Source organism: Molothrus ater, chromosome 1 (genome assembly GCF_012460135.2).
Source record: "Molothrus ater isolate BHLD 08-10-18 breed brown headed cowbird chromosome 1, BPBGC_Mater_1.1, whole genome shotgun sequence".
NCBI classification, from domain to species: Eukaryota; Metazoa; Chordata; class Aves; order Passeriformes; family Icteridae; genus Molothrus; species Molothrus ater.
This window is the reverse complement of record NC_050478.2, coordinates 101225710-101240351: the sequence shown is the minus strand read 5'-3', so window position 1 is coordinate 101240351 and position 14642 is coordinate 101225710. Positions and strand designations below refer to the sequence as shown.

At 39.3% G+C, this 14642-nt stretch overlaps 1 protein-coding gene across 1 annotated transcript in view; it reads right to left on the bottom strand.

Moving 5' to 3' along the window:
• PIEZO2 (piezo type mechanosensitive ion channel component 2) overlaps positions 1 to 14642 on the bottom strand; it is a 285479-nt gene that overhangs the window by 55221 nt on the left and 215616 nt on the right. Inside the window, exons 21-27 of the mRNA XM_036378969.2 lie at positions 12600 to 12760; positions 11484 to 11660; positions 11182 to 11307; positions 9575 to 9775; positions 8334 to 8538; positions 8092 to 8193; positions 7457 to 7622 (exon numbers count right to left, since the gene is read on the bottom strand). Coding sequence (XP_036234862.1) covers positions 7457 to 7622; positions 8092 to 8193; positions 8334 to 8538; positions 9575 to 9775; positions 11182 to 11307; positions 11484 to 11660; positions 12600 to 12760 — 1138 coding nt within the window. The remainder of the gene's footprint in view (positions 1 to 7456; positions 7623 to 8091; positions 8194 to 8333; positions 8539 to 9574; positions 9776 to 11181; positions 11308 to 11483; positions 11661 to 12599; positions 12761 to 14642) is intronic.

Below are 14642 nucleotides of genomic sequence, written 5' to 3'. Positions count from 1 at the left end.
CAGTCCTTAAAGATGGAAAGCAATCTGACTTTTATAACTCTGCAGTTACAAGCAAATCCAACAATAAAAATGGCTCCCAAGAATTAATCTTGGAGTGGACATCTCACAGATGGTGTTCAAACAAGTCAGCCAAAGCACACCTAAACAATGAAGACCACCAACCATCCAAGGTACTTCTGTGCTATCCCAAGAGGGATAGCACGTTGAACATAATGGAGAGAACCACTCAAGTTGTTTCAGGTAGAAAATCTGTTTCTTCCAGTTACAATATGCAAAATCTTGTCTGTTGCAGCATAGAGTCATGCATACCCCTAATTTTCACTAATTGGTATGGATAGGTCAAGGGCTATAAGAGCAGGAACAAAGACATGTCTTGGTGGGGAGATCTCTGCATGTTACCTCTCAAATCATTTGACATGTTCTCATACATAAATCTTTAAATTCTGTCTCAAAGCCCAGAACATTAGGAAGCGAGGAGTTTCGGATACTTGCCCTGGGATCATAATGCAACAGTGGGAGGCTGAAGGACAAAGACCCCCCAACAGTTAAAAAGACCCTACACAAATCCTTGAGGACAGATGAGGTGCTCACCCTCTGTTTAAAAGCTTTTACACAGACAGAAGAAAATGTTAAATCTTCGATAGCATATACTGTGATTTTATGCTTTCACTGCAGACCACATAGATTGTTAGTTTAATGTCATGTAAATCTTCCAAACTCTCATTTTCTAAGTGTTCTTTAAACCTCCCTTCATTCACCAAGAGCAAAAGGCCACCCTCAGGATGTGATATTTAACAACACACCTTAGAAATCTGCACAGCTGGTTCCCAAGGGGACAGTCCCACCCCTGGTCATCCCTTCAGCTCTGCATTTCAGCCTCTTTTTTGTCTTTGGCTCTTCAAAATGGTTTCAAGAAAAGAATTTGCAAAAGCTTATTTACTTTGAGGGAGGACAGAAGGAATGGATACTTTTCTGCCCAATTAGCCTCCGAGCTCACTCAGTGCTGGTGTGATGAATGCAGAAAGGTGGGAGGGTGCAGTGGGAGGCCAAGAACACAGACACACATATGAGTAAGATTAGCCACTACACCAGTGCACCAAAAGCATCCAACTATGGCTTTGACTACAGCATGACAGCCTCTGAATGAGAAATTACACAGAAGAAACATGAAAGATTAATGAGAAATAAAACCCACTGATTTTCCAACCATGTCATTAGTAGAACCCACTAATACTCTGGATAACATTTTGGAAAAAAATACCCTATCAATTGGCTCAAAACCAAGGAAGACAAAGTCTGAAGTTCATTCCACACATCCATCAAAGCTATTTTAACTTCAGATGGCTCTCTATATCAAATTATCTGCTTTTATTTTCTAAAGTTTTATTGGTCTTACCATGATTGTTTCAATATTTTATTTCCACAGGAATTAATTTTTAACTGTAATATAATGCAGCCTGTTGCAGAGATTGCTCTAGGTGTAGTTGTTTTCCTGGCATGCTACATGATGTGTTTGGCTATAACCAGCCTAGTGTCTAGACCTCTGCCTGCAGGCACCAAGAGGTGCTGATGCTGCAGCCAATAATCCCTTTCAGGAAAGGTATTTGTCCTCAGCCAAATGTCCTGCCTTGAAATTTAGGGGAAAAACACACTTCTGCTTACACACTGGTGAAAGCCTTTTTTGGTGATGGATGCAGCTCAAGGGTTCTTCATGCTGGAGGAGATGCTGTTGTGTAGTTTCACTGTTTTTCCCTAGTAGCCCCCTGCTTTGAGCATGATACCCACTTTCATATAACCCCAAGGCTCCTCCAGTAGCCATCCTCTGATGACATACTGTCCCTACACATATGTGTTCAATAAGCTTCACCTACTCCCAGATTTCTTCTTTCTTCCATATCTCTGGTTCCTCACACTCTTAGCAGCCTGTGTGACCCTGCATCAGAGCTTGTCTCCCCTCCTAATCTCAACATTACTAATGTTCCCAACCCAGCTTCCATCACCAAACCCTCCCCCTGGAGCTCTATTTCAGCTTTCAGAAGGGAGTTCTGTTGATTTTCCCTCTGCCAATAGCAGCATCTAATCTTCTGAGAATTACCTCCCTTATATCAATGGACTTCAAATCTAGTCTTGTGGATCCCATAGGTCTTTGTTCCTACTACTTTTGTTAAACCCTCTCAAGGAACTGATATTCTTTTACGATTACTTTCTTACCAATGAAGTCCTTCCTTCATGCTTGTATCCACCTTAAAAATACCCAAATTCACAACTGTGTTATTTGTTGAAGCTCATTTTTTTAGCAACAGAATGTTTATCTGCTTTAAATATGACAGGAAGCCTGTAATGCTCATTTGCAAGTCCTATCTCACTAACCTAGGTTGGAACACGGTTCCAAAACTGGCATTACAGCTGCCTTTCTGACACTTTACCTGACTCCCCTCATGATGGTTCCCAGAGTACAGGTATTAAAGAAGACAGTTTAATGACTTTTTCTGCTTCTAAGTGGAAAAAAGCAGTTACAATCCCAAGCTTTTTTCCCCCTTGAAAATGTCTAAGAGAATGTCTGAAAACTGCTTGGGAACTGAAATGAGAATTTTCCAGCATTAGAGACTGTGGGAAAGGATTATCCTCAGTGAGGTTGCTTTAAATCCTGTGTCATTCTAAAAGCTCCTATTTCTATTCTTTGTTCTTATTTCTGTTTCAAAGTCCTTTGGATGTGCACTCCTTTGGGGTCAAGCACATATCCCCTGGGAAATCTGGGGGTGGAAAGACAAGAAAATTTCAGGAAATCTCTTAGACTATTTATCAATGTTGAACTCAAGTATTTCTCCAGAGAGAAGAAAATGAAGCATTTTGGAAATATGTTCCTCTTCTGCCATTGTTTATGTTGCAGCTAAAAGCTTTTTATCCATGTCTACTAGAACAGTGACCAAGTAGTATCTTCTCAAGCAAAGTGACACTTCAGAAAGGGTGCCTTGGTCTGCAGCTGCCATTCTTTTACATAGCAGTAAATACACATCAGGCTTCTCAGAAAACACAAGAATACCAAGCATAACTCTTTAAATTTTTTTTTCTTCTGCTTCTTATTATTCATAACCAGGTTGTCTTCTCTTACTGTTTGGCTCTTTCCGACTGACTTTTGGAGAAATGCCATTATTAATTTCACTTGCTTGGATAAGGATTGAAGCAAGTTCTTGTCCATACTACTAAATGTTTAGACCGTTCTCAAACTTCTCTTGAAAAGCATAAGAAATGTCTTTAGACAAAGCCCTTTCAGTTCCAAATTGTCTTGGATGGAGGCCATATACACACATTTACTTCTGAGGTAGATCTTCAGTGGATTACCCAGAGCTTGAGAGTCCTTCTTTTAAAGATTTATAACTCCTAATAAAATATTCAGTCACCTTAAGGTACTGTCATCTATCGGCCTATCTACTGGTGCTTCTTTGAAGCAAATTAAGCACTTAGGATTGCATATATGCAGTACAAACTCTCAAAAATAATGTAATCTAAAGCCTGGGATAATCTATATTGTAGTGAAAGCACTGAAAGAGACACTTAAGAGCTCATAAAGAAAGGTAAGATACCTTGAGGAACACAAGAACTATTATGCAGTTCCCACTAAAAGAAGGTCTGTTTATACTTAGGGACATCATCCTACATGTTCCCATTACACATTCATGCAGCTAACACTACAAAAAAACCCCACAAAAACAAAAAAGAGAAGTTATAGCTTAAAATGGGGTGGAAGGAAGACCTGTAAAACTACAGATGAGTAAGCCTTCCCTCTGTGTTTGGGAATATCACAGAGCAGGTCTTCATGGAAGCAATGTTAAGGCATATGCAAGACAAGAAGGTGATGGCTTTACTAAAGGAAAATTGTACCTGTCCACTCTGGTGGCTTTTTTATGATGGAATGACTGCAACACTCTATAAGGTCAACAGAAAGAGAAATGTAATCTACCTGGACTTTTGTTAAACCTTCAAGATGGTCCTACACAACACCCTTGACTTTCTAGACTGCAGTGACATGGATTTGACAAATGGACTATTCAATGGATAGAGAACTGGCTGAATGATCAGCAAGAGAGTTGGGGACAATGGCTCTATGTCCAGGTGGAGGCAGGTAACAAGTGGTGTCTCTCAGGGCTCTGTCCTGGGACAGGTGCTGCTCAATATCTTCCTCAGTGACACAGAGAGTGGGAATAAGTGCACCCTCAGTAGGTTTGCAGATGGCACCAAGCTGAATGATTCAGTTGGCACAACAGAAGAATGGGATGCCATCCAGAGTGATCTGGAAAAGCTTGAGAAGTGGGCCCATATGAACCTCATAAAGTTGAACAGGTCCAAGTGCAATGTCCTGCATCTGAGACAGGGAAATCCCACACATGAGCACAGACTGGGAGAGAAATCCATTGACAGCAGCTGTGATGAGAAGGACTTGGGGGTTCTCATGGATGAAAAGCTGGACACGAGCTGACAATTTGCACTCACATCCCAGAAAGCCAGCTGCATCCTGGGTTACCTCAAAAGACATCAAGGGAGGTGATTCTCCCACTCTACTTTGCCCTTGTGAGATACCATCTGGAGTATTGTGTTCAGGTCTGGGGTCCTCAGTCTGTTAGAGTGAGCCCAGAGGAGGTCCAAGAACATGGCCAGAGCACCTCTCCTATAAGGAAAGGCTGAGAGAGTTGGGGTTGTTCAGCCTGGAGAAGAGAAATCTCTGGTGAGATTTCACATTATGTTCTTCTAGTAATTAAAGGTGTCCTATAAAAAAAGGAGAGAAGTGTTTACACAGGGATACAGGGATAAGACAAGGGGAAGGGTTTTAAGCTAGAAGAGGAGAGATTTAGATTAGGTATTAGGAAGAAATTCTTTACTCAGAGTGTAATGAGGCACTGGAACAGGTCACCTGGAGTTGTGGATGCCCAACCTGGTCTAGTGGAAGATGGCACTACTCTTGCTAGCAAGGTTGGAATTAGATGATCTTCCTTTGAAATGGAAGGTCCCTTCTATTTCAATGCAAACCAGTCTATAAGTCCATGAGTCCCTGCCCAAATATCTACAAGAAAAGATATTATAAACAGGAATATCCCTGCCCAAATATCTACAAGAAAAGATATTATAAACAGGAATATCTTTTGTTCCTGAATGTGTTACTTTAATGGGCTTTCTAGTAATTAATGATTCATTTTTCAAACAAAAATATCCCTGTTCTTTTCTCTTTCTCTGCCTTGTTTTCCTTCTTCTCCTTATTCACACAACATAAAACTGTCACATGAAATGATTTCACAGATTTTTGACATTTAGGTGGAAAAAATATAAAGTGATCACAGTTTATTTGTACAGCTCACCTCCACTAATGGGCTTTTTGATTTTCTGGAGTTTTTTGTACTCTCAATCAGTAACATTACCTACTTCCTAATACATGCAGCAAACTCCCAATTAAATGGTTCCATTTTGTTAATCACCTCTCCACATGTCTCCTTGGTCAGCACATACCCAGCAGTGTGTCTGAGTGGATGTCCTGCCAAGCTTCAAGTTGATGCATCCCATGCACATGAACCAAACCACAGAAATTAACCCAAAGGATTGTGGAGAGGCAGAAGGCCAGTTCAGCTTGAGCTTTGCTTTCCTGACTCTGATTAGCACCCAAAATCTTCAAATATCCTCTGTGTTTCAAATTTTCATGTTTGTCCATTTGGGTATATCTTATACAGATGTTTAGAATTACCTATCAGATTCCAGAAAACATTGAAAAGATCCCAAAAGAAGCTGTTTAAAAAACAGTGGTTTTCTTGTCTTTTTCTCTTCTAAAGACAGCTTTAGAACACATTCCCATCAGTAACAAGTTTTTTGGAGGAAAATTCAATCTTTCTGTCAGAAACCAGTGATGGTTTTTACCAGTGACTAAACATACCAGTGTGCCCAATGCAACTGCTGTGTCATCCTTTGCTAAGATGGACACAACTGCAGTGGCAAGAGAAAAACTCAGGCAACCTCCACTATGTTTCCTCTTAACCAAGCCCTGTTTGTTAGCTATCTTTTAGAAAGCATTCTCATTTGATGAAGCTTTTTGAAGAAAGAATAATATTTCTCCCTTCCTGCTTATGTTACTGAATCTAGAGCACTGGGTCCACTGTGTAGACTGGAAATTCTCAAGGGGGAGAACTGCTCAACCTTTGCCCAGTAGCTACTATAAATCTCTGGACAAATGAGTCAATTGAATGTTTCAATGTAACAGAAATAGCAGGATCGTCCTAAAGATCCTGGGTAGGACTTCCAGTGATACCACTTGATTGGTAAAAGAAATAAGTCTGTCATCAAAAGAACGATTCTTACAGACACTAGTTCTAGACATTTTTGTATTCCTGTCATACTCAGACATCTGTTGGTAACATGCATTCACAGATCAAGTCTGACAGAACACCACGGCTAAGAAATCTTACTCTTCCCATTTACTCTTGTGAGACTGCATTAACTTTCAGAGACAACTTCAAATAAGAGCATGTCCAGCAAAATTTAGAAGAGCTGAGCTAATCTGTGTTTTCTGAAATGAGCACACAATGGAACAGTTCCATTGTTTGAAGGCTGTTCAGAACAGATTGCCTCAAGCTCTGTCCCTTTATGTGTTATTCACCTTCTTAAACAGCCTTGTATGCAATGCTCAGGAACAGGACATGTCAGTTGTCCTTCCAAGGCACTTCTATTGTTCTTATGCCTAGATGAAATAGCACAAAGGTCAGTCTCTTAGAGTGTTATTTTGATTGTGCTTAGACAACAACTCCACAGGACACAACTGATGACTTTTTGGCATTAAACACATACATGGGAAACTGCAGACTACAATGGATTCTTGCTAACATGTCTGTGTTTGGGGAAAAACAGCAGAGCACTTAAGTCCACCATAAATGCTGCCCTACTGGGCATTCATGGAGGGAAACTCAGATTTGAGTACCAAGATTTTTCCTGGAGTTGGAAATAGAGAGGGTTAGATTAATCTAACAGTCAAACTACTCTTTTTTCTCAAACATTCTAAATCCACATGTGCACAGATAATATGCAGGAACTTGTGACCTAAAGGTGAATGTTTTGCAATATGTTGGTTATCCAAGACGGTGGTGGGACATGATGATGTTAAAGGTCTTTTCCAAACTAAACAAGTCTATGATTCTGTGAATGCAGGCTTTCAGGCAAATTTATCTCTGAACTTCTCTGGAGAGCACTTAAAACAATCATCAGTTTTAGGAAGATGTGTTTGCATCCACCCTTTTCTAAACCAGATGCTGAATACCCAGAAATTAACTATCTGCTCTCTCAAACAGTGGTATGTTAGATGGGAACATACATGGATACAAATTCCAGGGAAAATTGGAAGCTATGAGAATGACTTTTAGCCTAGTGAACTTTGTGAAAATGAAGCACTGTATTTTCCAAGTGTTTAAGATTCAGTTTTTACCGGCAGTGGATGAAGTCAGGAACAGGATTATGCTGGCTAAAAGATGCTGCATCAAGGTTCATGCAAATTTCCACATTGTCTCCAGCCATGATTCGTACTGCAGCTTTATTTTCATCCTCAAATGTCTGCCTTTGCAAGGATGCACACAGAAGCAGCATGAAGTCATCTAGGAGAAAGTAGTGATTGCAAGGAAAAATTCAGTCACCAGCATAGGTGTAAGGAGAGTTGTGGTGTATCCTAATGTAGTTACCAGACTGTTTTCCCACACTTTGAACCTCCAAGACTGAGTGGTTTTCAATGCAATCAACTCTGAATTGAAATGTATTAATGCCTTTAGGTTTTTTTACCTGTCATTGTCTATGACTTTTATGGAGAAATAAATGGAAAAAGGGGAAATATTCATACATTTTTACATTGAATTATTTAAAAAGGGATACAGGAAAAGCAGATGCAAAAATTACTAACTCTGTAATTTTTTCTAGTACATTCAAAGCCATGCTTAGTATTCAATCACCCAAAAAATCTGTCGTCTTGCTGTTGAAGTGTAAATGAAAGGCTGGCTTCAAATTCCACTGTACAGATGATTTAAGCAAAGGATATATAAACACTTTATAACAATGTGCTAAAATACTTACACACAAGGAAGACAGGGTTTGGTCTCACAATGAAGTCTGGAAAGTATAACCACTTTATGATGTTGGAGTTGAAGTTGGCATTGCCACTTCTCCATGGATAGTCTGTGTGGCAGGAGCATGCAAAAATTCAATCAGTACTTCATAACAATTACTTAATCCTTTTCTTCAGAACACTTGCCAATTTTCCAGCATTTTTTCTATAAAAGCAACAAGCAGTAATTTTACATAAAGGGTGTCCTTACCTTTACAAGGAGCAGGTGGGATGCCAATGCAAAGGAAGTATTGGAATGTAATGATGCATGTTAGAAAACAGCAATATTTTGGCCAGATCTCTGCAATAGCTTTTCTCCTACGTCGATACAATACAGCAATCAGCCAGAAAGCATGAATCATTGCATAAAAATCCATCCTTTGACCAATTACATTCACTGATAGAAGAAAACAGGTCTGGAAACAAAGTAAAGAAACATAAACAACTTTTACAACCTCATGACTAGTCAATACAGCAATAATAAATTATTGTGGATCCTGACAGAATCCCTGAATGTGCCTGTGTCTGACTGCAGGACCCTGTCCTGTCCAAAACAATATGCTCCAACAGCAATTTCCACCACTCCACCCAAACACCCAGATTTTTTATACACTTCTGTCTAGAGCAGGTGTGATATCTAAAGATACCAGAAGGAAAGAGCCTTGTCACAATAGCTAGTATGTGAAATGTTTAATTGTTGCCAAGCAAAGAACACATTGCACAGCCACATATTTTGACAGGATGTATAGATGTGGAAGAGGAACTATTAAGATTGGTACAATTTAAACGTGTCCTCATGTAGGAAATGGACAAGGCATTTGGACCATACAGGTTCTATCAGTGATAGACAAATTCAATTTCTGCAAGAAAGCTTTAGTTTTCCATTATTCTAAAGGCTCTGCATTTCAGCATTTCTGCTCTCTGGCTTCACTGAAAGCAGTCCCTTCACTCAGTTCCATGAAACATGTTTTGAAACTTTGTGAAAACTTCATTTATTCAGCGCACTATGCTATTTTGGCTTTCTCTCTCCCCAGACTAGAATGATTTAAAATTATTTCCCAAAGGAAATAACTTGCTGGGCTTTTAAAATTTTTATTCATTCTTAATCCTCAGATGGCTGTGAACAGTTTACTCCATTGATCATAGTGGCAGTAATGTTTAACAGATAGGTCAAGAGCATCATTATGATTAAATTTAGGATGCATTACTCTGGGAGTTGCCTCCTTCACACAGGCATAGAAAATTGTGAACAATCATTATTTATGGAAAGATTTTTTGAAAGTACATTTCATGTGCACATGAACAAACGGACAAGGTAAGGAAACAGAGATGACTAACATGAATGATGACTAATAAGCCTCTAGATGTCAAACACAACCCAAGCTACTATTCAAGAATACCACATTCAAAAGGTTTGGAATGTTAATCTAAAGAAAAGTAATGCATATTTACCTCCAAACCAAACTTGTAGAAGAAGTAGTTTATGAAATACTTGACACAGTTTACAAGTCCATCATCCAGATGTGCTCTTGTAATATCATGGAAAATGGTTTTAGTCACAGGTGCGGTGAGGTTATTTCGACATCTGTAGTATTCTTGGTGACGGTAGATTGTAACTTCAAAGGCCAGAATAGCCAGCATCAGTAAATTATTCTATGGGAGACAATGAGGAGAATATTAAAAAAAGTCAAAGCCACAAGAAGCAATAAAATTTTCTGATAAGTATAAACCCATTAATACTCTAATTGATGTTATCACTGAGGACTTCTGCACTCCAAAATGCACTGGCACCTATTCCCAGCTACTATGATTGAAACAAATTAAGGTTCACACCAATTCTTGGATTTTGAAGAATCATACAGACATACAGAAGACACATATAAAGACATTAATTAAAAATACTACAGTAAAAACTAGTTGTGGAAATGAAGGGAAGGAAAACACCATCAACGTGCCCTCTTATATTTCAGAGATTTTCTTAAGGTATCAGGTTTTGTTTTGCAGGAGATAGAAGACACAAACATACACAAATATAATCTGCAGAGGTTTAGCTGTCAAGCACTAACTTTCCAAAACAAGGATTTTGGGTAGAGCAAATTTAACCTAGGCACTCTTTCACATGAACAGTCTATCTGTCAGTCTTCTCTCAGGCACAGCCCTTCTGTCCCAAAGCCAGATTGACTAGGACACAGTCAAGGCTGGCTATGAATGATTTTTTATTTATCTCAGGAGAGAGATCTGTCCTATGCTCAATAGAAGAGAGGTACTAAATAACTGCAAAATCTGTTAAAAAGACCAGCTCAGAGAAAGTTCCTCAAGGAAGTCATAACTGAAGCAGAAGTAGCAAACTCTAGATCTCTGTTCTTTGAGAAATATTCGGGACAAGAGACTCCTGAAACAGATGCCACTGGGATTTTTATATTTTCTCTCAACCTTAAAATGTGTATATAAAATGTCGGAGATTCTTTAAATTAATAACAGGTATGCTTTTCCCCAGGACTTGGCACATTTTCACTGTAAGTAAAGTTTTTTAATCAAGACAGGAATAATAAAACATTGCTCACAGGCATCAAACAAAATCAAGAAAAAAAAAAAGACATCCATTTACTAGTGTTTGAATGAATGATTCTCTTAACTCATTATATGTTCTAAACTGTGGCTAAGGAATAAGCACTTAGAAAAATTAACTTCTAGCACACACTGTCATTCAGGGCAATTACTCCAATTAGACCCACCAGTCCTTTTGCACCTGAAAGCCACGTATCTCTTCATTACTTAGAGTTCTTAAATATCACATTTTTTAAAAAGCTTTTAACAGATGGTAGAGTCCAAAAGTGATAATTCTACATGAAAGAATAACTTAATTGGTACTGAATCCCTTCTGGAAATGTTCTGTATAACAGATGTGGTTTACTGTTGCCTCTTTCCCTGTGTACTTCCCTATTATCAATGATTTGCATTACATTTTTTTGTGTGTGTGACAGATTATTTATTTCAAAGACAATGCTACTTTCATCACAAATAAGAAGATTTCTGAAAACAGACAACAAAGAAGTTACCCTTAAGTACACAAGAAGGGGACTAGACTTTCTCAATCCAACCCACTCCGAAGGATCAACTGGCCCACTGTAGAGCACTGAGGTTTTCAATTCTTCTAAATTGACTCTAGTTTCATTCTCTCCTGGCTAAAAAGAAAATGCAACAGTTATAAAACATTACTTTAGGAGTGCTTGGGAAGGGTATGATAATCAACAATAATACATCAGGTGAACTGTTATTTTTGTAGTTGATATGCTTCCTTTTGCTCTCCTTCACTGAAGTAGACAGCAGTCAAACCTTTTTAATATGCATTTGTACTCACCAATGTACAGTTTCTGGAAAAGTCCTTGGGATCAATAGATGTGAGCTGATACAACATCTTGCAGACAATAATTACACATGTCCAAACAGTGCAGATACTTGATGCCAGTGGGCGAAACTGAGCATATGGCAAAGCAAGAGCCCAGGCAATTAAAAACACAAAGTTAAGCAGAGACACCTGAAAGCACAAAAACAGTACAGAAATTACATGGAGTAACAAAAGAACTAAGAAAGTTTTACCTTTTCCACAGCAGGTAAAAAAAAATATTCAAAACAAAGGGTCATGCAGAAACTTTGAGGAAAACACTGAAAAAATAAATTACAACAATACCCACAGTAACACAGACACAAAGTAGCAGAGTGAAGAAGGAAGAACTTTACAATTGGTTTAGGAAGATATTTACCACCTACATAATATTAATACTATTAGAGCCACAAAACTCCAATCTTCCTTATCAACAGATGTGAAATATAATGAACCTCATGCAGCTTCTGCTGCTTTAATACTCATGAAACAAAGAAGAGATGGCACCGATCCATGTGATGAGAGACCTTCATCCTCTTGACTTCTCCCCCACAAAAAAAAAAAGATAAAAGTGATATCTTTTTGTTTTTAGTGAATTCTGTCTTACTACCCTGTTTATGAAATGGCTATGTCACATACAGAACTCACACTGCCCACACCAAAAGCACAGCTGAAAGTGTTGCTCCCTTTTTCTTCAGGCATAGTTCCACATTCTTGTTTCTTAAGCACCAGATCAAGTCTAAGCAATTTTTCTACCTTTACCTTCCCAGTCCTTTTCTATGCCTTCCATCTTTGGATGGTACACACAGTTTGAGCAGGAGAGAGGGTATGTCTCTTAAATCCAAAGAATTGGACTACTAAAATTTTAATACCTGGAGAAAAGGTATTACCTGGAGAAAAGGGAGCTGAGACTCCTGAAACAGAGAGAATGTGGAAGATGTCAAGGCAGGTTCCCAGCAGGTGAACAAACCCAGCTGGATCCCACAATTTCAGTGAGGTGACAGGAGGAAGCCTCGCCCTACACCTGGGTGTGCAACCCCATGGCAGATGCTGACATGATGTGTAAGAGTTTTACAGTGGGTGTTTACTTGCCTCTTTCACTGTGACCCAGATGATGTAAGAGGAAACAATTTTGATGATGTGCAGCTCCAACAGCCACCACACAAAGACTTGCATCTTGTGAAAATACTCCAGGAATTTCAAAAACAGCACTGTAAGGCGGTCGATCACCAGATGCCACTTGTTCCTCAAGTCTGCAGGGATGTTCAAGCAGAACCATTGTAAGGACAAAACCAGAAGGTCTCTGTGAAATGGAACACTCCACTAGACAACAATGATCTTTCTGCTTCTCTTCTAAGCCTTAGAGTAAGATAAGATGGAGGATAAAGGCACAGCTCAGTAGTCAACTAACTAAAAGTGGGGTTGAAGCCCACTTAGCTGGTGTGCTTTCCCTTCTGACCCACATTCCCTGGAAGGATTCCGCACTTCAAAAGCAGCAGTGGTGGCCTCCCTTGCCAATTTTGCTTTCATTCCTCTCATCAGAGCTCTTTTTGGACTCTTGTCCTCCAGTATTTTTGGACCTAAGCTTAGAGATCTCACTCAGGAACTAATTCCAGCCCTGGTCCTTTTCCAGCTCAGAAAAATAAAAAGTTTTTTGATACTTGGAAGCTATGGATCCAGCCTATTTTCAGAAAGCACAGACTACTACTACTACTACTACTACTACTACTTCGAAAGCTTTTCAGCCAGACTGGAAGAAATCCATGCACACTAGGACTTGGATTCCTGTCACAAGGGTTGAGACAATTTAATATAGACATTTTCAGATGCCAGAATTATCTAAACTGCCTTGAAAACAGCACAGCCTTTTAGAGTGTGACCTTTGCCTTCACCGGACATCTAAATCAAGAAAGGCAAACTGTAGCCCAGTCAAATATTTCCCTCTGTTGAAAAAGCTTTATCAAGTGGAGATCATGAAGTTGGGTGAAAGTATCCTTTCACAGGGGTGTTTGGCTAAAAAAGCCAGCCTCCCAAATAGTACTCCAGTGAGCAAACTTGTGGCATCACCTGTTACATGTGAGTCTACACAATACATTTGCTGAACAGTCCTCTCTAAGTGACCACTTTGCTTGTGGGCTGGCTGTAAAACTGTTTAATCTGGCTGGTACATATTAGTATAGAGTTTTCACACTGTATTCAGGGTTTCAAAAGCATTTTGGAGATTAGGAGGGATTTTGCATGCTGTGAGAACATTCTTTATATCAGAGATGGAAACATTTGCAAGTGATACCAAAGCACATCATTGTCTAAGCTGGTAAAAATGCGAAGGACTTACCACCTTCTTTATGAAATTATTTCAAATTATCACTTTATTTTATATGTAAAGAACACCAAGTTGGTTACTCATGCATATTTGTGTGGAGAACACATGCACATTTGTGTGAAAAAGCAGACTTCTGGAATACCGCACAACTAAATTCCATTTTTTCCCTCTGTGTTTTTTCTCCAAACACAACTTAGAAAATCCTAATAAAAATGCTGAGTGATGTGAATTCTGTAAGCACGTAATTAAACTTGAGAAATTAATTAAGCTGCAGAGCTCTAATCCTACATGTGTTTTTATAAGCACAATAAGAGTACTTAAGAGAAGTCTTTACAGAGTTAGACGTTCTCACTCATTCTTTCATTGCATTTGTTTTCATTTACAGTGTTGCATCGTGCAAGATGTATCCAGACAGTGCCAGTTAAGTAGAGCAGGCAGATAAGGAGCTCTGTCTAGCATGGCCAGGCAACACACACACAGGGAATAAAATACAGGCCTGACTGCATCCACTGAAAGATTGTACAACACTCTGTAGTGAAGTCTGAAGCACACATGAACGTGTTTAACGTCAAAGCTCCGGCCACATGGCTGTGTAAAAATGGTATAACCCCAGTAGAAATAAATGCCATGTGCAGCTTTAAGATGGATCCCCTTGTGCTATTCTAAGCAACACCAGCTGCAGCTCCCCATTTCCCTGCTTGCATGAGTCACTGCACAGAGTAATGTCCCCCAGCTGGTCTCTTTCCCAAAGCCCTTCCAACAAGCTGGGATCGCTGAGTGCAGCAGACCCCCTCACCCCTCACAGACAGTAT